General features: G+C 41.1%; 1 protein-coding gene across 2 annotated transcripts in view; it reads left to right on the top strand.

Moving 5' to 3' along the window:
- The window catches only part of ANKFN1 (ankyrin repeat and fibronectin type III domain containing 1), a 298786-nt gene that overhangs the window by 119327 nt on the left and 154277 nt on the right, over positions 1-25182 (top strand). For both annotated transcript variants that reach the window (XM_077852611.1, XM_077852610.1), the window contains exon 3: positions 24803-24937. In XM_077852611.1, coding sequence (XP_077708737.1) covers positions 24803-24937 — 135 coding nt within the window. The remainder of the gene's footprint in view (positions 1-24802; positions 24938-25182) is intronic.

Below are 25182 nucleotides of genomic sequence, written 5' to 3'. Positions count from 1 at the left end.
CTCCTAGGGCCAATGTGAGGATTAGATAATGCAATATCTCTAGCATGTTTGGCAAATATCACTGTTCAAGGAACATTTGATCTCATTATTACTATTATTTTACTGCATTCACCCCCAGTGAAGAGTACCAAAGTGCCCAGAGAGTCCTCACTAAGAAACGTAGCCTCACTGGATCTGTTTAAAATTCTTCTTCAGGGACAGTCTAAGACGATGAATGAGCACAAGAACCTCAATTTCTGTGAATGTTTGGGGAAAGTTCCGGGACGAGAAGCAAGGCGCAGGCATGGGGTGAGGGGAATTTGTTGGCAGGGTGGAGGCTGCAGTGGATCATTGGCCTCTGAAGCTGTGTGGTGGCCGCAGTTTTCCTTTCTCATTGTTATGGCGTCTGGGCAGAGAGGAGCTCCGGAGCCAGACCTCTGAGGCTGTGTGTGGTGAGCCTGCAGGGGCTGGCAGTCGCTAAGGGCGGAAACCACTGTTTGGGAGCTGCTGGCGGTTTAACTGTTTCTGTTGCTCATTGCTGAGGATGAGAAAAAGGCAGGAGGGCCAGAGCATTCCACATTATGATGCTGTTCATGCTTAGAGCCTAGAGTGTCCATCAGAGGTTTCTTTGGAACCATGAGCTTATCAAGCAGGTTCTGGAATTAGATTTTTAGCTGGTTGCATATCAGACATCAGTCTCATGGACTCCTGTCTCGGTTCTCCTCTCCTCCTAAGAGCCATTTGGCCGATCTCAGATGTCAGTGATAACTGCCTTATGAGAAACATGGCTTCCCAAGGCTTATGAGGTCCTTGCTGCACACCTGAATTGACTTACTGAGGACGTTCCTTTCAGTGGTGTGGGCAGTATGATCCTCTAAAACCCAAAGTAACATTAGGACTATAAATGGTTCCTTTTTGTCTCACAGCCTTAGATGTGCTCCCATCTAAGTGTCAAAGCTAGAAGTACATCTTACTCACCTTAGCATTGTTTTCTTAAAAATATGACACCCTCCAATCGGTGGGTATGGGAGGAACTGTTCAACAACGGAGCATGGTTAATAAATCATGTAATAAAATATTATGCAGCCCTGAGAAAATATATTTTCCAATAACTGTAATTAATACTACTGATGGAATAAGAAGTGATCAAAACCTCACAGAGTTGTGGATCCCAGAGTGTGGTGCTGGGTTTAGAGTAGCAGCACCTTTAAACTTGGTAGAGATGCATATTCCCGGGCCCCACCCAGATCTGCTGAATCAGAGACTCAGGAATTAAGCCCACAGCAATGCATGTTTTAAAAGCCAGATGACTCTGGTATAAGTTAAAGTTTGAGAATCACTGATACAGAGCAGGAATTCACATAAATATGTAAAATATACACATGTGGAAGAAAACACATAAAAAGATAGAAAGGTTTTCTCTGTGATAGGATTATGGATGCTTTTTGCTTTTCCTTCTTTATCTGTTGTTTTTCATATATTCTACTTTTTCTAAAATGAGCCTATCTTGCTTTTGCATTTAGAGAAAAAAGTAGGAGTGAAGTTATCAGATATTTGTCATACGTGTATCATGTCAACTCACATCATATTAACATTTTCTTGAAGACTTACCTATTCATGTACCTTCATGATTTCTTATTCTGACAAATCAACCTCCTGTATTTTCTCTGATAAATCTCCTCAGCCCTGCTACTTGTTACTGCCTTTCCCGCCCTTTAAATCTTGAAGCTCCTGCTATTAATAATAAACAGCATTTTGCAAACTGTCAAAAGTCTCTATGCTTGGTTTGTCATAAGTGAGCAAATAGTTTTTTAAGCAGGATGTTTCTTCTCTATATTTAGAGGTTAATGTATTTTCATGCATTAGTAACAATTTTAGTTCTACATATATTTGTATGCACAGTTTACATTTTTTTTTAACAACTTGACCCTTCTAATCTCAGGGGTTCATTTAGAATTTACAAAGGAAGCAGATACAGTGGATTTGCACTTATAGTGGGGGGTTTAAGTTCTAAAATCAGCAAATAAAATAAATATCACGTATGGCCAAAGTTGCTCCATCTCGTTAACACCAGCATAGACTGTTACTCCTCTAGCCCTAGAACTAGCTAATTACCTGAGTACTAGCTAAGATGGTTAGGGTCTGTGTTATGCAAAACTGTGCACCTTTCCTCTCTAAAATCCCTTTGCACTGTGAGATGCTCACATCATGAGAGGTTTTTAGAGTCAGAACTAACTGGAATAACAGGCTCCTCCTACCTTATACTCAGTTTCTAGGCAATGGTAGATGAAATGGCATGAGCAATCTATTTGGGAGAGTTTGTTTGCTTTTGTTTCAGTTGATTGTTCATGACTGCACTTGCCTGAGTCGAGGGTGCATTTGGCATGATTTCCATGCATCTCTGCAATGCCTCCTGTTGTGCCTGAGGCTTCCTTCTCTCATCCCTGTCTCTCTCAGATGTGCTCCAGACAGGAATGACTGACCTCTCCCCTGGTATTCCTATCTTTCCCAGCCTTTGAAATCTTATGCAAAAGCTGCCTTCTACACAAAGCTTTCCTAATCTCAGTAGAAAGTAATCCCTCCATGCTCTGAGCATCTCTGGGACATTTATCACTCTTTATTATGTTTACATTCAAATATGTCTTAGCTTGCCCAGGAGACTCTAGGGTTCTTGAAGGCAGAATCCAAGTGTCTTTAACACCAATCTTGGCTTTGCATCCTAGATCTGCCCTTTCTAGCCAGTCTTAGGTAAATTACTAAATCCCTCTGTGCCTCCCTCCTCCTCTGTAAAATGGAGATAGTCATAGTACTGACCTCTGAAAGTTCAAGTGAGCATGAAGTGAGGCACTGCTCGGTGAGTGACTATCACAGTATCAAGCATAGTGTAAACCCCAATACATGTTAGCTGCTTTTTATTTCTGTTCTCCATTGTGATCACAAAAGTACATTTGTGTTCCATAAGCATGTTTATTGAATATATGAGCATGTGAATACTATACAAATCCATACACATCCTTCTGAATTCTCAGTGTTCCACTGGGAGTTTATACTTGCCATCTGTCTATAAATCCATTATAGAACTTAATGAACCAATGATTCTCTTTTATTCTCAAGGCAGGTGTAGGGTGTTTATGGGTAAATTTTGTCTTCAGAAAGCTGCCACCAACCATCTCGTTTAAACCCCATGGAGCTCTGTGTTTTCATCCATGAAATGGGAATTATAATGCTGATCTGTGATTTTGCCTGGATATAAGGAGAACCCGAGGAGGACTAGGCCTTTAGGGAGAAATTTTATAAACAGGGACTGTTTTGGGTAATTTGAAGAATCAGAGCATGAGTTTGTAAATTAGCATATTTCAGTTACAGAGCTTCCAATCACATGGGACTCTAGATGTCGCTCAATGAGGGCATAGGGCAAACCCAGCTGCTTTTTGGGTTTGTCAAGCATCTCAAGTTATTTCTCAGGAGTTGGGGTTTGGCAAAGCCTGAAATCCACATTGCCAAGTCCTTCTTTCCCCCTTAATTTTTAAGCCCATGTGTATTTTAAGGGAAATTTAATCCGTATGTTTCTGTTTCCTTTACACTTAACTCATAAAAATGGTTTGTCAGAGCAATTTGATGTCCCAAAAATCTTTGGAGCCTTTATAATGATATTTTTTAACCTTTCCCCCCTCCTTAGACACAGGAAATTGCGTTTTTTAAAAGAAAATGAATCAAACTGAAAGTCTCAGGGTCAGTATTGATGGGTCAGGCACAAGCTCAAGGAGCTATGCGTTTGCAAAAATGGCATCTTCTCTTCTGCTTCTCTTGCTGCTCCTGCAGGGCTCAGAGGGCGAGAGAAAGATCAGTTTCAGAGGCAGATGCCAATAATTGGCAGTGCGTTGTGATAGAGTCCTCAGATATTTGATTGTTTGCCTGTCAGGCTGAGCGTCTCTCACTTAGCTGTACTCCTGAATTGGGAGGTCTTCTCCTTCGAATTTGGGTCCCTCCATCTGAGTCAAACCCCAGAGTTCAGCACCAGAAGTTCATGCACACAAGCAGTCTGAAAGAATTGAAACCACTAATCCTAAAACATGGTAATTGTTTTCTAATCTAGTTTTCTGCATCATCCCTAGAGAGAGAAAACAGGAGTCGGCATGTGTTAACAGCTATAGGAAGTGTTCTCACAAAGCTTTGTTGGGATGGCATTCCTCCAGAGCTACTGAGTTTGCTGTCTTGGAGAAGGTTCACATAATCGCCAGATATCCACAACTCAGGCAGAAATTGGTGCTGCACCTTAGCCGTAAGAGGGACTATCTAGAGTTGTTTGACCTGCATCAGATCCAACTCTGTAGACATGCCACCTCTTCTACCATCAGTTGGAGTTAACCCTGGTCAGGCTCCTTTCTGGCAGCTGAATTGAATTGCCTCTTTCTAAATACTAGGAATCACAGAATCTCACCATGCATGGCATATAATAGTATAGGACAGACCAACCATAATGGCTCAGTTTAATTCAAAATGCCCTAAAATGCTGGCTTATCCCATCCCGCTTTCACTATGTGGCATTAGAATTTGGTAATATAATGGCCCAAGTAGAGGCTTTCTTTTTTTTTTTTTTTTTTTTTTAATTTATTTATGATAGTCACACAGAGAGAGAGAGAGAGGCAGAGACACAGGCAGAGGGAGAAGCAGGCTCCATGCCCCGGGAGCCCGACGTGGGACTCGATCCCGGGTCTCCAGGATCGCGCCCTGGGCTGAAGGCAGGCGCCAAACCGCTGCGCCACCCAGGGATCCCCCAAGTAGAGGCTTTCTTAAGTGGACTTTTCCCATCTCTCAAAACAAAGTTACAGATAAGAAGTCCCATCTGAGAATGCCCTGGTGGTTCTGCCATTTTTAAATGGGGATAGGTAGGGGCACCTGGGTGGCTCAGTGGTTGAGCATCTACTTTTAGTTCAGGGAGTGATGCCAGGGTCCTAGGATTGAGTCCTGCATCAGTCTCCCCGTGAGGATCCTTTTTCTCCCTCTGCCTATGTCTCTGCCTCTCATGAATAAATATATTAAATATTAGATAAACAAACAAGCAAGCAAGTAAATAAATAAATAAGGTCAAGTGCAGAAGCTGAACTCCTTAGATGATGAAGATTCAGAGCTTTGAAGGACCATTCTCTACACTAAACTAGCTTATGATAGAGGTGGAACAGTGAAATTCCAGCCCTGGGGGGGCTAAATGAAGGGTAAATGGAGGGCATGGCTACAGAACACCAACAGCAAACCAGGGTATTGAAACTAGATGTTGCTTTTATTTTGGACTTTGGATGAGAATAGGAAACAACTGACAGGAAATGGCCAGTCGTAGAAATTCAGTGAGTCAGTGGGGACCGATGACTCTGAAGGTTTTATGTGATCAATTGAGAAATTGTAGGCAAGTGTGAGAGTCAGAAATCTAGCACTCTCCCACAGCCTAGGCAGTGGCAAATGCGTATAAATGTACTCTATAAACTGACTGCTTTGAGCCAGGCCCCAGGTCAAATGTTTATTTTACTCCATTGAATTTGCATGATAACTTTATAAGCGCAGTATCATTATTCCCATTTTACAGATGAGGAAACCGGGCTCCTAAATGTACTTAGGGGAGGGATTAAGTAAGTTGTCCAAATTTGTGATCAATAGAAGTGCTGAGTTTCAAACAAAAATCCATCATATTCCAAAGACATGCTCCTTCTTTGAAAGAAAAACACCTTGTCTGATTACAAAAGTTATTGACATTAATAATAACCTGTTCACACATATAGAAAGAGAACAGAGTTAAAGTCCCTTATAATCCTACTTTCTCCCAAGATGACCATGTTAATAGCACAGAACATATATTTTTTCTATTTTTATGTATATATTACCAAACATATTTTCTATACATACACAAAAAAATAGAACTGTTCTAGAACTTGGTTCTAAATTTTTTTCTCGAATATCTTTCTGTGCCAACATACATTCTACAAGATCCTGTTTAATAGTTGCATAGTATTCCATTATAAGGATCATTATGGTACATTTAAATCTGTTGAATATTTTTATTCTGTCGGCAAACAGAAGCACTACTGCAAGGAGGTGTGCACTGCTCACATGTGATTGCACATTTGCAGACTGGTAACTGTAGGATGTCTCAAGAATGGATTTGTTGTTGGGCAGCCCAGGTGGCTCAGTGGTCTAGCACCACCTTCAGCCCAGGGCGTGATCCTGGAGACCCGGGATCGAGTCCCACATCAGGCTCCCTGCATGGAGCCTGCTTCTCCCTCTGCCTGTCTCTGCCTCTCTCTTTCTCTGTCTGTGTCTCTCATGAATAAATAAATAAAATCTTTAAGAAAAAAAAAAGAATGGATTTCTTGGGTGAAAGAATTCACAACCCATACTCTGTCTACTATACAAGGCAACTTCTGGGATGCCTGGGTGGCTCAGCGATTGAGCATCTGCCTTTGGCTCAGGGCGTGATCCTGGAGTCCTCTCGCATCAGGGTCTCTCCATGGAGCCTGCTTCTCTGCCCCCTTCCTATGTCTCTGCCTCTCTGTGTGTGTCTCTCATGAATAAATAAATAAAATCTTTTTTTTTTTTTAAAGGCCACTTCCTTTGCTTTCTAGGTCCTTTGATTTCTGAGCAAGTTGGATACCAAATTTTCAGACAAGTAACTTTATATTCCCCTTGTATTTCATTGCTGGGGAATCTGAGAGCCAACAATTCCATTAGATTTGAGGAAACATCAACACAGTCCGACTCTGAGGTGAAATAGTTAGCAGATCTCTGCAAGTGTCCTCTTCTCCAGTATTACATTCAGGAGATTGATTTTTAATTTTGTGCAGAGCCCTGCACTAGATCCTGGTGAAGCAGTAAATCAGGTAGCATGCCCTCAGGCCACTATAAAACTGGCTTGTACAAAATCTGTCTGCTGCCCTGTACCAGATTGCTGCCATGCAGGTAGACCTAGCCATGGTGTGACCAGAACCACTCCTCCGGGCTCACTTCCACTTCCATGCCACGGAATCACTAAGGGAGGCACTCTGAAAGGAGATTAAAGACCAGGCTACCAAATGAGGCAGGCTATTTTCACAGTTGATCAACTTTTTTAAAAAAATTTTTTAAAGACTTTATTTATTTTATTGAGACACACACAGAGAGAGAGGCAGAGACACAGGCAGAGAGAGAAGCAGGCACCATGCAGAGAGCCTGACATGGGACTCGATCCAGGGTCTCCAGGATCATGCCCTGGGCTGCAGGCGGCGCTGAACCGGGTAATTAATTAATTTTTAATTAATTTTTATTAATTGTAATTAATTTAATTAATTTTAATTAATTTTTAATTAATTAATTTTAATTCAATTCCCACTACCAAAATCCCAGCAAGACTTTTTGTAGATATAGAAAAGATTTTTCTAAAATATAGGTAGGAGGCAAAGGAGCTCGGTTACCTCAACTTTTTAATTAGACTTTTAATTTTGAAATAACTGTAGATTCAAATGCTGTTATAAGAAATACCAGAATGAGATTCCATGTGCCCTTCACCCAGTTTCCCCCGATGATTCATCTTGTAACAAGAGTATCAACACCAGGTTATTGATACTAATACAGTACAGAAACAGAACATTTCTGTCACCACAAAGATCCTTCCTGTTGTCCTTTTGCAACCACACCCACTCCTTCCTTAACCCCTGACAACTGCTAATCTCTTCTCCATTTTTTATATTTTTGCATATAAATGGAATAATACATTATGTAACCAAAAGATTGACTTTCTTACTTAGCAAAAAATTCCCTAGAAATTTATCCATGTCATTGTGTGTATCCGGAGTCTGTTCTGTATTATTGCTGAGTAGCATTCCATGTTGTGGATGTTTGTTTAACCATTCATCCATTGAAGGATATCTAGTTTGTTCCCAGTTTGGGGCTATTATAAATGAAGCTGCTATTAACATTCAAGTACATGGGCCAAGACTTGTTTCTCTGAGATGAATGTCTCATGGTGCAATTGCTGGAACATAGGCCAGTTGCATGTTGTTTTTTAAGAAACTCCCAGTTTTCCAGAGTGACTACTATTTTATATTCCCACTGGCAATATGAGTTACCACTTTCGATGCATCCTCATCAGTACTCAATGTTGTCACTGTTTTTTTAGCCATTCTGGTAGGTTCATAGTGACATCTCATTGTGGTTTTAATATGCATGCCCCTGATGGCTAATGATGGTGAATATAATTTCATGTGCTTATGGCATATTTGCCATCTGTCTATCCTCTTTGGTTAAATCTCTCTTTCTAATCTCTTGCCCGTTTGAGAATTCTCTGTATACTTTAGATACCAGTTCTTTGTCAGATGTACAGTTTGCAAATATCTTTCCCCATTCTTCAGCTTGTCTTTTTATCCTTTCGCAAAGCAAAAGTTCATTTTGATGAAGTCCAGCTTATCAATTTTTCATTTCATGGAATGTGCTTTTGGCATTAAGTCTGAGAACTCTTGGCCTAGTCCTAGATCCTGAAGACTTTCTCCTGTGTGTTTTCTAGAAATGTTATAGTTTTTCATTTTACATTTAAGTTTATGATTCATTTTGAATTCATGTTTGTATCAGACGTGAGGCTTAAGATGTTTCTTTTCTTCTTTTTCTTTTTTGCTTATGGATGTTTAATTGCTTCAGCACTACTTGTTGAAAGGCTGTCTTTCCTCCATTGGATTATTTTCCACCTTTGTCAAAGGAATCCAGTTGGGCATATTTGTGTGGGTTAATTTCTAAATAATTTATTCTGTCCCATCAGTGTTTCTCTCCCTGTGCCAATTCCACATAGTGTGATCACTGCAGCTATATGATGAGTCTTGAAATAGAGTAGACTGGTCCTTCTACCTTAGTTTTCTTTTTCAGAATTGGAGGTAACCGAGCTCCTTTGCCTCCTACCTATATTTTAGAAAAATCTTTTCTATATCTACAAAAAGTCTTGCTGGGATTTTGGTAGTGGGAATTGAATTAAAACTAGATGTCCAGGGGGGATCCCTCGGTGGCTCAGCGGTTTAGTGCCTGCCTTTGGCCCAGGGCGTGATCCTGGAGTCCCGGGATCGAGTCCCACATCAGGCTCCCTGCATGGAGCCTGCTTCTCTCTCTGCCTGAGTCTCTGCCTCTCTCTGTGTGTCTCTCATGAATAAATAAATAAAATCTTTAAAAAAAAAAAAAACAACTAGATGTCCATTTGGGGAGAACTGACATCTTTACTATGTTGCATCTTCTAATCCATGAACACAGTATGTCTCTCCATTTCTTAAGGGCTTTGATTTTTATAATCAATGTTTTATATAGTCAGCATACAAATCTTATGCATGTTTTTTAGACTTATATCTAAGATTTCATTTTTGGAGCAAATTGTAAATGGTATTGCATTTTTAATTGCTAGTATACAGAAATACAATTAACTTTTGTAACTTCATTTTGTATCCTGTGTCCTTGTTGAATTCACTTATGTGTGCTAGGAGTCTTCTGTAGATTCCTTGGTATTTTCTGTGTAGAAAATCATTTTGTCTGTGAAAAGGGACAGTTTCAGTTCGTCCTTGCATCTGTATCTTTTATTTCCTTTCCTTGCTCTACTATACTATAAGAACTCCCAGTACTGTGATGAATAAGAGTGGTGAGAGTTGACATCCATGACTTACCCTGATCTTAGGAGGAAAGCTTTCAGTCTTTCAACATTTACTACAATGTTAGACACAGATCTCTTGGTAGATGTTCTTTATCAACCTAATGATTCCCTCTTACTATCTTTCTGAGAGTCATTATCATGAATGAGTGTTGAATTTTGTCTAATATTTTTCCTCTAATCAATTGATATGATCACATGAAGCTTTTTTCCTTTAGTCTGTTAATATAATGAATTAAATTAATTGATTTTCAAATATTGAACTAGCCTTACATGTATTGAATAAATGCCACTTGGTCATGGTGTATAATTCTTTTATATATTGTTGGTTTCTATTGCTGATATTTGCTTAATGATTTTTACACCAGTATTCATGAGGAGTTGTGCTATGTGGTTTTATTTTTTGGTACTGTCTTTGTCTGGTTTTGTTATCGGCGTAATATTAGTTTCATAAGATGAATTGGAATGTGTTCTTCCCTCTTCTGTCTTCTACAAGAGATTGTGTAAAATTGGTATTAATCCTTCTTTAAACATTTGATACAGCTCTCCAGTGAAGATACAGAAATCTCCATCTGGGCCTGGAGATTTCTTTTTTGTATGTTTTAAAATTATGAATTTAATTTCTCTAATAGTTAAAAGACTATTCAAGTGATCTGTTTCATATTGGCTGAGTTGTGGTAGTCTGTGTTTTTTGAAAAAGGGGTCTACTTCATCTAAGGTGTCAAATTTATGTTTATAGAATTATTTGTCGTATTTCCTTATTATCCTTTTAATATTTGTAATGATAGCCCCACCCTTAGTTCCTTCTATGACCTACACAAGTTACAGGAAGTGTCAGAGGAAATATTAAAAGGCCACTCAATACATTTACATTCAAAATTGAATTTAGATTTATGCAAAATTAACTTGTAGAAAGAGCTAAATCCTCAGAAAAATGATTCTGCAAGAAGCATCAGCCAGAGGTGTACTGAAAGGGGTATTTCAAAATTATCAAAAATTTATCTAATTATTACTATTACATGTAAAATACTCTTAGGTCCAATAATAATTGCATCAACAGAAAGATCCTTTGAAAATTAAAAATTATCAGAAAGTATCTATGATTTTGCATTTTCCAAGAATAATTAAGTAACTGGTTTGCTTTCAACTATATTAGCTGAGAATGAATTTACTAAAATTATAAATTCTGATGACCAAAAAAAAAAAAAAATGAATTTCCAGAGAAGCAAGCTAGAAAAATGTTAAGGCCAATCAAGATCACATTAGTAAAATGTTATTATATTAGATAAGAATTTGCTACCAAAATATTGTATTTTTGCACATTGATGTTGTCACACATTCTTGGTATCTTACTCCTAATCCCAACTGCCCTAGCTGCCAGGTCTCCGGCCTCCTGTGGCCCTCTCTGGACCTTTGTTGTATAGCTTTTGCTACCTGATCTTTTACTGGGAAATCACTAGCTTTCAACTTCATACCTCCCCAGATTTCTATCTAATTTTGTTACTTAACAAACATTTGTAGAGCACCTGCTCTGTGCTCAGCACTATGCTACCTTGGGGTATAATGGTGAACAAGAGGTAGACTCCCTGCCCTATGGAACTCATAGTCTAGATGGAAGAGACTGATAAAGACCCCATAAGGAAATATTAAATGCAGATTATTACTGCTTGTAGCACAACAGGTGTTGAGATAGAGATTCATGGGGATGAGGGCAGCATATTACCTCCATGAGGAAATGGCATTCATATCAAGATCTGAAGGATAAAAGAAAGCCAGTCCTGTGAAAACAGGGACAAATGTTTTGGGCAGATGGAATAGTATGTATGAATTGAAGAGAGCCCTCATGTAGAGCTATGAAGGTTGCTCCTGGCACAAACAAGCCTGACCCAAAGGGTAAGAAATTGGTAATATTCAGCCAGTCTCTGCTCCCTAGGCAGTGTCCCACAGTGAGGGGAAGGGAAGAGGTTTACTCTTCTTATTCTCACAAAGGTACCACATGGGCCAGTAGCAGTCCTGGCCTTCAGGTAGAAAAAGGATGGTTCTTAGTCTTTGGGCTGCAGCCTGGGTTCACATCCTGGGATCTGTACTCGGCTTCCAGATGCATATATATGCCTATATGCCTGCCCATAACCCAGCCTGTGTTTGGTTTTATCTATCAAATGACAACAATGCAGATTTACATGGCATTTTCCATTTGCTTTGTTTCTCATTGTTTTCCAACATCTCTATAAGGGAGCTAGAGCAGACTTTTTTTTCCTTTAAATTTACATACAATAAAATGAGTATATATTAAGTGTTTGGTTAGATATGTTTTAATAATTGAATACATTCACCTAACACCTCAATCAAATATAGAACATTTCCAATGTGCCTGGTGGTTTTCTTCTACCACTGTCCAATCAGATATCCCCACACCCTAGTCCTAGGCAACCACTGTTTTGATTTCTATCCCTATTGTGATCAGTTTGCCAAGTTTCTTCATAGAAATGCAATCATGTAGTAAGTATTCTATTGTGTCTGGCTTCTTTTGCTCAATGTAATGTCATGTGGTGGTGGTTGTTTTTGAGATTCATTCAATCACAGTGTTATGTGGCTACATAGTTCATTCCTTTTTTTAAAAGATTTTATTTATTTATTCATGAGAGACACAGAGAGAGACGCAGAGGCACAGGCAGAGGGAGAAGCAGGCTCCCTGAGGGGAGCCCTTTGAGGAACTTGATCCCAGAATTCTGGGATCATGACATGAACTGAAGGCAGATGCTCAACCACTGAGCCTTCCAGGTGCCCCTCTTCCTTTTTATTATCAAGTAATATTCCATGTGACTACACTACAATTTGCCAATCTGTTATCCTATTGATGACATTTGAATTGTTTCCAGATTGACTATTTTGAACAAAGCTGCTATAAATATTCTTACCAGTCTTTTTGTGGGTATTTATTTTCCTCTCTTTTGGGTAAAACCTAAGGAAGAATTGCTAAATCATAAGGTACATTATATTGAATTGTATAAAAAAGTGCCAAGCCATTCTCTAAAGTTATTATACCATTTCACACTCCCAGGCATTCCAATTGTTCCACATCCTCACCAACATTTGATGTTAGACATTCCAGTGGGCGTACACTGGTATCTCATTGTGGTTTTCTTTTGCAATTCTCTGATGACTAATTAAGTTCAGCACCTTTTCATGTGCTTATTGGGCCTTTTATTTTATTTTATTTTATTTATTTGAGAGAGAGAGAGAGAGAGAGATCACAAGCAGGGGAGAAGAGAAGAGGGAGAAGCACACTCCCTGCTCAGCAGGGGGCCCAATGAGAGGCTTGATCCCAGGACTCTGGGATCATGACCTGTGCCAAAGGCAGACACTTAACTGACTGAGCCACCCAGGTGCCCCTATTGGGACCATTTTGCAATCTTCTGTTGTAATGTATCTATTTAGGTCTTTGGCAGGGGTGACTACTTTTTTTTTTAATATTTTATTTATTTATTCATGAGAGAGAGAGAGGCAGAGATGCAGAGATGCAGGCAGAGGGAGAAGCAGGCTCCATGCAGGGAACCTGACATGGGACTCGATCCCGGGTCTCCAGGACCAGGCCCTGGGTTGAAGGCGGCACTAAACCGCTGAGCCACCTGGGCTGCCCAGGCAGGGTGACTACTATTAATTCCATTATATAGATGAGAAAATTGAGACACAGAAGTCAAGTGCCTGCCAAAGACTCCACCACTAACAAATGGCAAACCCAAGCCTATTATACACATCTCCTGACCCTAAGTGGCATTTCATTGCCAATATCCTAGACTTTTTCCTACAGTGGATCCCAGACCAAAGGGATTCACTAAGAAGGGGTCCTAAAAAGGAATTCAGGTTCTGGGACAGAGTGAAGAAAAGTAGTAGGATGGAAAAGTGGAGCAAAAGAACATGTAGGTGTGAAGAAGGGAAGAGGTGAATGGTTCTAAGGTAGCTGAAAGTGGCTATGGCTCTTTTCAAACAGAACTCAGAATCCTCTCACTGTAAGCCTGGGGTCTTTGTGTGACACCTAATGCCATCTCAGGCAGAAATCTACTCCATATCAACTGCACAGTGCTGCCGAGCTCAAAATAAACTCTTCTTGTTCCAGGGCAACTGTGTTTCACTAGGCTACACATAACTCTCCTCAGCCTACGTGGTTTTGATTTAATCAGTTTAAATAGCCACAATTTCTCCTGCCCATATGTCACATTGCACTAAATTAATATTTGGTCGATGAAGTGTAAATGCTTCTAAACACTTGATTTTCTCACTTACAAATCTGGAGAAGATGGTGAATCTGTAGTGGGTGTGTGTGTGTGTGTGTGTGTGTGTGTTTTAATTTGAGAAGGAAATGTATTTTGGAGTTGGACTCTCAGGGAAATCCCTACTTTCCTTGATGTTTCAGGTAAATCACTTAGGAATAACTAGATCTGGCTGTATTTGATACACTGAATTTGAATTTTGAGTAATGAAGAAATAAGTGAGACTCTGTGACCGCCTTTCAAACCAAAAGGAGTCTGACCTAGCTAGATTGGCAGCCCTGATGGAAGGCGCCTGTTGCAGTCCTTTTAATCCTCTCTGAGCCAAGTCTTGGATTTTCCCTCAAGTAATGAATGAAGTGAATGAGCCATTGAGCCTTTAATTCCATTCAGTGCCTTGCTCTCCTGCAAGGTGCATCCGGTAGGTCTGACAATGCCATAGAAGAGTTACTTTGAGTACTTGGCATATGCAGTCCTTGAAAAAGCTCCACTGAGCAATCTTACAAAGTGGCCAGAGCACCCCATTCAACTGCTCATGGGTCTGCTCTCATGGGGGTTCAGATTCTGGTACAGAGGCTGAAAACAGAAGAACTAGGCCGGAAATAAAGGGGCTGCGCCAATGTCTATAAGGTGCAGCCCCTTATTGGCTGGAACAAGAAAGATGAGGCTAAAAGTTAACCAGATGAATTTTTAAAGCTTTCTTTAAAACACAACTATGACCTCTTTAACTTTCCTTTTATTGCTTTCTCTGTTTTTCTTTTTTCTCCAATCATTAAATGCCTTTTTTGGTGCTGTGTGCTTTAGGTCAGATGCTCCTGATACTTGTATGGCAAACCTGACCTGGCATTTTTAGGAGAAAGAGGAAGAAGTTTTCCCTTTCAGCAGAGAGCAATTCGAATAGGTAAAGTGGCATTTGCAGTCCAGTTTTTAAGTGTAGACTCCCTTTATAATTGCTGGGTCTTATCACACAGGAAGACCACAGGTCTTCCTACGGTATGTTTGGAGGTACAAATAAGATGAATGTCCTCACTTCTTTACCTCAGCATTTTTAATTCTCTCTGTGATTAATTACAAAGAATTCTCTCTTCTCTACTAAGATTTGGTGTCATGAATTCGTGGACATAAACCATTTGTCAAATGGGTGAGGTATTTCTTGTGGAGATGGGCAGGTAAGCAGATTGGCAGGATCCTAAGCCAGCCACACAGGGCTTATCTGAGGGACTCTCAGGCTGCAAAGTAAATAGAGAAGAAAAATCTGAAAAAGAGGGAAGACCTCTTGAGATTTATTTATTAGTTAACCAAGGGTCAGGGGACCCTCTCTGAAATTTGAGCATAGGGATCTAGAATACAACTTAAACCTGGACTTATCTCCAAGCAGAAGTATCCCCAAATTTTTGGAAACCCATTGTGACTGGTGCTCAGGAGACAAAAAAAATGAGGGTGAAGAAAGGAGAATTTGCTCTGTGGCTTTCCTCACTCACCACCAAAACTACCCAGGTTACTCATGCAAATCACTACCCACTGCATGGGGCCACCTAAGGTAATCAAAGGATATCCAATGCTCCTGTGCAATATGGTAAGCACTTAAAGAGCACCATCCCCTCCAACATAGACATCTTGTTGGTTTTATCCAAAGAAAACATGAATAGATGCAGTGTTCTATTAATGAGTGAGATACATTACATTCTTTTTCATTTTTAAAGCAAGCATTCCTGATAAATAACACATGCTTAAAGTGGATTTCACTGCACTATAGGGAAAGAAAGTTCATGTCTTTTGATTCTGAAGTACCAGAACTATTTCCTGTACAAACCAGCCGTCACTGGGTAGAAATAAAGCATTTTGTCTTTGTGGCAAATATTCTTTTATGTGCTAAGTGCTCTAGTAGCCTCTTAATATCAGAGCATGTTAGAGCTGGGAGTTGCTTTGAAGTCATCTAGTTTAACCTACTTAATTAGGAGAGGAGAAAACTTCAGGTTGTTTGACTTTTGTTTTTGGGTTTTTGTGGGTTTTTTGGGCTTGGGGTTTAAAAAAAAAAAAAGAATCCTTGAGAAGATTCCAGTTGATGTCAAAAGATATTACCTATCAACCTGCTCAAGCAGACCTTTCTACAGAAAGGAACAACTCAGCCTGCCCCCATCTTTGACTCACAAGAGAGGTGTAAATCCCACCCACGTAGTTAAAGCTTTCTTGCTGGACTGCTGTTTATTTTGAGGTTAACAAAGACTAAGGAAGCCCTTTGTGAAATGTTTGTTTGGAAGACCAGAATCTAAACTTACACTCCTTGTCATGGTCATTTTTTTAAAGAAGATGACAGATTGGAGCCACAGGAAGAGAGTGACTCCAGCCATGCCAGGAATAAGAGGATGCTCTCTGTGGTTTGTTGCTGTTATTGTTTTCCATGTGCTTCTAGGGATATCAGGTTTATTACCATGGCTGGGGACAGAGCTGAAAATGTGGTGGACAATATGACAACTATTTCCTTCCCGGTGTGTCCCTGAATGGCCAGCACAGTCAACATGTAATCAGACAATCTACGGCTGCACTGTTGCTGCTGACAACTTCATTAGCCTGTGATATTCAGCTGGGTAATTCATTTCCCGAGCATGGCAATAGCTCCTGATACACCTAATGGGTTGAATGTAATTTTGTAAGCTTTTGAAGATGAATGTCTCCCCTTGTGCTTAGCTATGCCCTAATATGGGAAACAATGATAGCTACCATTAGGAAACAGCATTGTAGTGTTGGGCTTTTCAGTGCAGGTTGGGTCTCTAAACCACAAAAGCAGGAAACATTAGCGATTAGAATGATCCACTAGATGTGGGTCACTTAACATACCTTGTGAGGGCTTTTTTTGCCTATCTTTGCATTTAATCTTCATGAGGCCAGGGCATCCTACAAAATAAGGTAGTCTTGCCAGGGATATAAAATTAGTTAATTAATGGTTCCAGGGGGTGGGGTGGGCTTTGGCATGATACTCCTATGGTCACTTACCAATGCTATCCTAAAATGGGAGAACCATATGACAAACAAGAAATGTGACCCATGTATAGTTTCCAAAACCCAAGCTGTAATTTTTCTTTAAACCTATGGACAGAAGTGTAAAATACATTCATATAGATTCTCCTTAATTCAGTTCAACTAGATATACATGCGTTGAACTTCATCTACCATACACAGGGTCCAAGTCCTTGAGCTGAGAGGCAATTGAAAAGTTAGAGAGGCCTGGATTCTGCTGTCCTGGAGATCTTAGTCCAGTAAGGGCAGTGGGGCCCCAAGTAACTAACTCGAGCAAAGGTAGACTGTGCACAGCAGGCTAACATAATTATGAATGCTTACAGAGGGAGGAGAGAAAGACACTCATTCCGTTTGGGAACATAAAAGAGAAGTTAATATGCCATCTGTGAAGACTACCACCTTCATCCACCAGCCAATCTGAACTCTTTTGAGAGAATTTGGTCTCCTGAAAATCTTACTTGAGTCAAGTTCGTAATTTTTAAGAGTCAGGACTCCTCATCTTACCTAATTTCTTAGTGCTTCTTGGTCGTCGTTTATGACCATCAGTTCCAGGTATCCAAAATGAAAATGGGGAAGTCAACATAAAAATAGGTCTAAGAGGGGTGCCTGGGTGGCTCAGCAGTTGAGTGTCTGTCTTCAGCTCAAGGCATGATCCTGGAGTCCCAGGATGGAGTCCCACATTGGGCTCCCTGCATGGAGTCTGCTTCTCCCTCTGCCTGCGTCTCTGCGTCTCCCTTATTTATTTATTTATGAATAAATAAATAAAATCTTTTTTTAAAAAATAGGCCTAAGAATCTCTCAGCTTATCCTATTATTGACCACTGTACCTGTTTTCTTGACTTTGTAAAACCAAATCCTACCAGGCAGACTCTTATTAGCAGTTGGAAAATAGAGACAGATTCTATGCTACTACTTTTAACTAAAGATGATATGAAGATTTCCCTTACAGAAAAAAGAGAAGAAAGAATAAGAGGATATGTAGGAATAGGAGGAAGAGGAAGAGTCTGCCTGAAACCCAGTAATCATTTAGGCTTTGGTACTCTAACTCATCAACTTGACCACTTTGACTTGTGCATTGAGCACTTACTTTATAGACTCTGGTTTTCATACATCCTGGTGAAGATTCATATGGTTTGACAGGTAGGTGTACACGTACATAGGTTTTGAAACCTTGTCGAAACTATGAGGTCTGCCAGTTGCTTTATTGTCCTTATCTGAGCAAACTTTCTTTGAATTATGAACATCTGAATTACCAAATCCTAGTGCATTAATAATTTCATTTTTAAATTACTCAAAAATTCGGCATAACATTCTTAAAGTAAATGAAGACACACAAATCATCTTTGGCTTCCAGTTGCAGATAAAAGACCTCCCCCAAAGAAATGGCCAAAATGAATGTTGTGAATGGAGAGGGGTCCCAAAGTCTCTGTGATGGCACATTGCCCTCCCAGACAACTCACTACAGTCCAGATCTCACTCTCCAAAGGCATGATGAAGATCCTGTTAACAGCCCAATTATTGTAAATGCTATTCTTTATGATAAAATCCAGTGTATCAAAGAATGCAGATGGCCTTGGGGATGGTTGTAAAGAGAAGTGACCTGTGCGAATTCCTCTTGGAGAGATTTGGGTGAATACTGCCACCTATTGATAGGTGAACCATATGCCACAAATTCCTACTCTGACCTGACACGGTGCTAATACTTATCACAACAGATCTCGTTATTCAGTTGGCCAAAACCTTTTAGCAGTCCTAAGTTCAAAATCCTTCACGTATTTGTGATGAAAAATAGCTGTGTTATACTAATTTAAAGCGATTCACAAATTGCATTTCTGGTGAGAGGCAAAGGAGCCAGGTACAAATGCCATGAGCTTTGCAGTCAGAGATCTGGGTTTGAGTCTCCCCTCAGCCCCTGAATGCACAGAAACAAGTTAATTAATCTCTCTGAGCCATAGTTTCCTCACCAATAAAAAGTGGATAATCCTCTTTACAGTGTGAGAATTCAGTGATGTTGCTGCAGGCCACACGGAAGGTGTTTGATAAATGGCAGCGTTTGTTGCTCTGTTTCCACCACACTATTAAAATTAAGTATTGGTGATGCAATGATTGCAATATGACAAACCACGTCACGCATTAGACTCTGGTGAACTCTCCTGTGAGGTTCAATTATCCTTTGGCAATGCTACTTGTCTCGTGTAGTATCTTTGACATTCAAAATTAGGACAGTGTGAACATAAATATTAGAACTTTAAGTGTGCCAATTGAGAAAATGAGGATAAATGGGCTTCATTACCAAACGTCTCCTGACTGCCCGAGAGGATATATGGGGCTGAGCAGATAAAGAATTATGATAAAACTTTGGAGCTGAGTATCAATGGGGCTTTGTGACCTGCTGGACAGGGTTGAGGCTTAGGACCAGACCTAGGAGGTTCACATTCCTTCCTCGGCATGGTGTGGGGGATCCCGGGCTCACACAGACAATAGGGGATTCATAGTTTAAGAATTCTTATGATGACTGAGAGGAGGGTGGCTGCCAGAACAAGAAGACTTTTCAGAAGCTCGGACTCTGATTATCACATCGGTGCTACAGCCCGGCGAGAGGCTGCTGAGAGGCGGCATGAAGCCATTCTTGGAAAGCTTTCAGTGAAGTGTTTGTAACCTCCTTAAGAGAATCCCATTTCTCAAAAATGCAACCATGGAAAATCTCAATTGATTAGTTCAGATAAACACTCTGTCATCAAATCACAGCAGAAGTCACACAGCCCATCTCTTTTTGAAGAGTCTTTCTGAATGTCATAGAGTCTAGTCTCTCCAAGACTTGGGTGGGGGAACCCCAAGAGAGAGTTTCTCAGGATATTTTGGGACCTTTACTTTTAGTCTGAAAGGTCAGCTGGTGCTTAAAACAAAATAATCAAGAAATAGCTTGCCTATGAACAGGCTGCACCTTTAGAAAAGGTCTGCTTTGGACTGAATAGCCACTGCCCTCCCCCACCCCGTTTCCTTTTTTCTTTGGGGCTTAGTAATTGAGAGGGAGGAGGAGGAAGAGTTTTACATTCATTACTAACAACTTCGCACATAATAAGCATGTTCAGATACACCCTGGGGTGTTAGTTTTCTTTTCCTATTTTTTTGTCTCCTTTTTAGCAGCTTTTGATAAGTAGCACATTTTATTTTTGAAAAAAGAATTGGAGCCGTTACTGAGTGGCCGCGCCCTGAGGAAGGTCAGGAGATTAGGGAGCGGAAGTAGGCTGGCCAGACTCTTTGCTGACCACAGTAAGGGACTGCTGCTTTCTTCCCATAATTTAATTTGAGACTCTGATGAAAAGGCACCCCTAAAAAAATCTTTGCTGAAAAAAAGAGTGAAAAATTGTTAGAAAAAGGTCATCAAAAAGTGATCAATTTAAATTTATGTCTTACAAACAAACCACATGGAACTAACCACAAGGCAGACATGCATTTGCAGTGATATATGGACATTCTCAAAATATAGGCATGATTTCGCAGGAGAGGGTGGATGTTGCTAGCCTCTGATGTTGGTGGGCTTTGGCCTAGTTTCACAAGTATTCTGAAATTCTCAACGTGGCACTTCACAAGTCAGAGAAGAGTATACTAAAACAGACCTTTGAAGTTAACTGGCTCTCCTCCCTCACTTGCCAAGTGGGGGAGCTCAGAGCCGGTAGGCAGAAAGTAACTTGCCCAAGGTCACTTAGCCAGGGGGAGTCCATCTCATCCCCAGCTGGACTCCCCTCTACCAAGCTCAACAGCTGTGAGATGGGAAGCACGTCACCTGGAAGTCCTCTTCCCGGGGTGACTCTGCCCCCACACCCCTGCCAGTGGCCCTGTGTGTTGCCAGGGTGGTTCATCCGCCACCACCTGAACTGACTTCTTTCACAGCTGTTGAATGGCTTCTTCAGAGCAGCCCAGGCGCATTCCACATGGCTGCAAGGACTCGGCCTCCTGCTCTTTTCTCTGCCTTCATGGCATGTGATGATCGATGGATGCTGCCATCATCTGCCATCACAGAGGTTCAAAGTCATCTTAGGCTTCTTCCTCCCACTCATGTCTTCACTCACTCACAGGTGCGCCATGGACAGGTCCTCCTCCGGAGTGTGCCCCACCTTCAGCTCCTGATTTCCATTTCCACAGGCCCTCGCCATCGTCATCTTCCTGCTTTCTCTCAGGCTCTCACTGCCTCAGTTCACAGGCTACAGTGGCTAAACCAGAGGGATCTTAATGCACGGCCCTGCCATTGTCCTGCCCAAATCCCTGTCACCTTCAGGAACAAGTTCAAACCCTAACAGGGCATCCACGCACATCCCAATCCCACCCCAGCCTATTTCTGTAGCCTGAATTCCATTAGATCTTCCGTCCACGTTCACTCCAGCCCAGCTGGATTATTTGTCATTCCCTAAACATTCTAGGAATTCTGTGCATCGACCCATTTCCTTCTCTTCTGTTCAACCTCAAGAGATCTTCACACTTGCAGATCCAGTGCAACTGCAGACTTCCCTGTGAATCTTGCCTAAGCATTCTGGAAGAGAGTACTAGTTCTCTCTCCCTACAAAGAGCCCTTTTATCTCTGAAAAGATACCTCCTCATCTTTGTTCCCCTCCCCACATCACGCTAGTGCTTTATCCACCACTTTGCATAAATAAGATGTTTTTCTTTCTTAATACTGATTTAATAACTTAACTATTTCAAGACACCAGGCCTGGCCAGAGCAGGGGCTGGAGAAGGAAGATACAAATTAACTAAAATGTAATCCCTGTCTTCAAAGGAGCTTGAAGCAGTGAGACATGTTCACAAATAACCTAAGCAAGTGAGCTAACTGTGGGGGTGGAATTGGGTGGAGGGGAAGTGCTGAGTATGGAACAAACATTCTCAGTGTTCCAGATGAGAACATGGGTGTTATGATATGGGAGTGGGGGGAGGGAAAGAAAGCGCAGAGCTGTTTTTAAGTTCTATCTCTGTGCTGTGGTCATTGTTAGAGTCCTGTCTAGGTCTGGCCAATGCAATACATCCTTCCCCCAATACAGAGTAATCTTCCTAAAGCAAGTAACTCCCTGCTCAAATGTTTGTTATTGAATGAATCAAGCATCAAATAATTATAGGCTTATGCTAGGCGTTATGGAGAATACTAGTCTGTAGAGAGGAAGCAAAGTCTTAGGAAAGAGCTGGAGAACAAAAAGCAGGAACATCCTGTAAAAGTGCCGGGGGACGGGGGACAAAGTAAGTGTGTGATTACTCTGGGCTGAGATTAATGGAGAAGGAATAATCCGAGGAGGTGAGACCTCAGTGGATGGCCACTTGGCAAGAAAAATTAGATATAGTAACTTAACTTTAGGGTTCCTTTTCATTCTCAGACCCCTATTATTCTTTGAAATGCTTTATTTATTCACTCAACACATACATGCTATGCACTTCAACAAAACATTCACTAAATATTTATTGAATGCCTTCTATGTGCCAGGAATTATGCTAGACTGGAAATTGAGGAGTGAATAGATGACTTTGCCATTAAACTCATAGCAAAATAGGGATGGCTGATGTAAAACAAGTAAGTGTAAGAAAATGTGATGGATGTCACAAAGGGCAAGGTGAAGGTGCTCTAGACTGCGGAGTGGGGACCCTAACAGGGCTAGAAAAGGATCTCAGAGAGATGATGCTTAAGCCAAGACTCTAGCGCTGCACGTGAGTTCACCAGACAACAGGGACCGAGTGTAGGGGCAGAAGAATATAATCTGCAGGATTCTGGAATTGAGAGGCAGTATGGCATGTCCAAGGAACTGAAAGATGTTTTAAAGGCTGCAGCATGAAGGGAAAGTAGGAAGAGGGCAAGAAATGAGACCACAGAGGTAGGCAGAGCTGGATTACAGAGAATTTTGCTGAGGTATGTGAAGGAGTTTATAACTTCATTGATAAGCTTTTTGGTAACATTAAAGTATTTGGCACAATGTGGCACACCAACTAAGGACTTAATAAATTTAAATCCTATTTGTTAAGAGCAGATTAAAGAATGAGTAGATTAATGAATGAATGCAATGGACAGAGGATGCATGACATGACTGAGTCTTAGGCATTTGCTCCTGGAAGCGATGCCACTATTACTAAGACTTCATCCCCTTAGGTTTGCACAGCAGATTGAATCATGACCCCTCGGAGGTGGCCCCTAACCTTAGTAGAATGACTCAGTCACCTGGCTATCCCCAGCAGATGGAATTTAAGTAAATCTGTGTTAAAGTCAAAGTTTGTTTAGAGATAAGGGTAAAGTTCTACCTGGCAATCGTTTAGGCTTAAGCTGCAAAAGGGTAGCTTGACTCTTTCTTAATCCTTGATGAAAAAAATAGCCTTCTGAACCTCAAGGGCACGAATATTGCCAAATTAGATTATTCATGCAATGCTTCCATGGACAAATAAGTCTAAGGAGAGGGAGAGGGGAAAAAATATTCCAAAGAGAGATTTTGCCTTTTGAACGAGAAAAGAAAAAGTAAGACAATTGTTTAAAGCTAACCTACGCCCCTCCTTTGGGAGGTTTTATGAGTCATTGAGCCTCGCCTCAGATCCCAACTCCAGAGTAGTCACTTGTCAGGGACGAGTCAGCCACCACAGTGAAATGTTCTCTAGAAAGGAGGAGAGTTTCAGGAACACAAGATGCCATTCCCAGGATTCTAATTAATTACCAGGCCAAAGAATAACACTCTGCCCTCTTGTTTATAACCAAGAGACTTTCTCCTGATTTGCTGCAGAGTCACATTCAAAATTTGGGAGTTGATTTGGCTCCAGGTATAAATAACACACCAGAGTCAGTACCTAGTAGAAAGGTCCAAAACTATTTCTGAAGTCATCATAGCAGCTAAGCTTTCATTTGGCAGAGAGAGAATCTGAAGAGATCTTTAGAAAGATTCTTAATGCTGTTGCTAGGGACGTCTGTGTGTATGTGTGTGTGTGTGTGTATCTGTGTGCTGGGGGGAGGGGGTGGCGCAGGGTTTAACACGTGCTCTCAATCAACAATGTCTCCTTAACATAAAGCAGCCTATGAAGGTCATTTGCCATTTTATTTTAGAGAGAAACATGAAAAATGCCTAAATAAGCGGCTTTCTAGGAAATTTATTCTGTGTGTTTCATTAGTCATGTAAAGCGTAACGTCATGAAAGGAGCCAGGTGCACCCATACAGAGCCGGCATGAAAGAAGCACTGGAATCTTCCTCCTAAGATCGAGCCTCTTGGTGTCCTAAGTCCCAGATCCACTGACTACTTCCCCAGAACCTGCTCAGACAAAAACTCCAGCAATGCCTGAGCAGCCCTGACTGGATTGGAGCTTTCTTTGCTCTTGTTGGGAGCTTGTAAAGGATTGCACAGGTGCCTTAGGTGAGGGGATGTGGTGGCCACCTGTGTGCTTCTCATCCCCGTGAGCTGTGGGAGTAAGGGGGTGTCTGGTCCCAGGAGAGCTGTAGATCACTTGCAGTCACAGATTTCTGGATGGGCTCTTGCATGCCAGACGATATTCCTTTGCCTGCAGTTGATATAGTGCAAAGCTAACTGGCTGCCTTGCTGCCCCTTTGCTCATCCTTGAATGACAGCCCGTTCTGATTCAGGCTTGTTTGCCATGAAGCTTGTTGTCCCTGCATGCCGTTCCTAATGGACCTCACAGATACAAAAGGCTAAAGACACACTGAAGTCATGGCATCCCTTTACAACAGCGCACAAGAGAAATCGAGCCTTTTCAGGGCTATAGTCCTGAGAATACACCTAGATTCTGAGCCAAGCTGTTTCCCTCTCCCCTTCTCTCCCTGTGCATCATTTGCTCTTTTATTTTGCATTAAGAGTAGCTTAGTGATCATGGACTTCAGCTCTTGCCTGTAGTGATCCTGTTCGCATTTTATTCTTTACACAGAATAGGAAGGAGGTTCGCTTGCTTTGCGCAGAGGCTGAGCCACAGGAGAAAGCAAAGCCAGTGTGATTTATTGAATGAGAGCACTGGACAATTACCAACAACTTGTTCCTCTGCTGCCTCGAACAACCTGAACTGGTAAGTAAAATTCATTGTTGTCTTTCTTCATATGAATGTGGGGCTTTCTAATTCACTGATTATTTTTTAAATGTGTATGTGTTGCTGCAGTTTAAATGATACCAAAAAATCTGCATCTTCCAAAGTTAGCTGCAGGCAGCCCATGAAGGATGCACACCAGCACATATAGAGTGGTCTGCAGTAGCATGTAGGCGTCCATGTGGGGAGTCAAGAGTGGGGGCGGGGAAGCCCCCATTTCCGATAAT

Source organism: Canis aureus, chromosome 16, assembly GCF_053574225.1.
Source record: "Canis aureus isolate CA01 chromosome 16, VMU_Caureus_v.1.0, whole genome shotgun sequence".
Lineage (NCBI taxonomy): Eukaryota > Metazoa > Chordata > Mammalia > Carnivora > Canidae > Canis > Canis aureus.
Note: the sequence above shows the minus strand (reverse complement) of the source record. Positions and strands in the feature narration are given on the sequence as shown.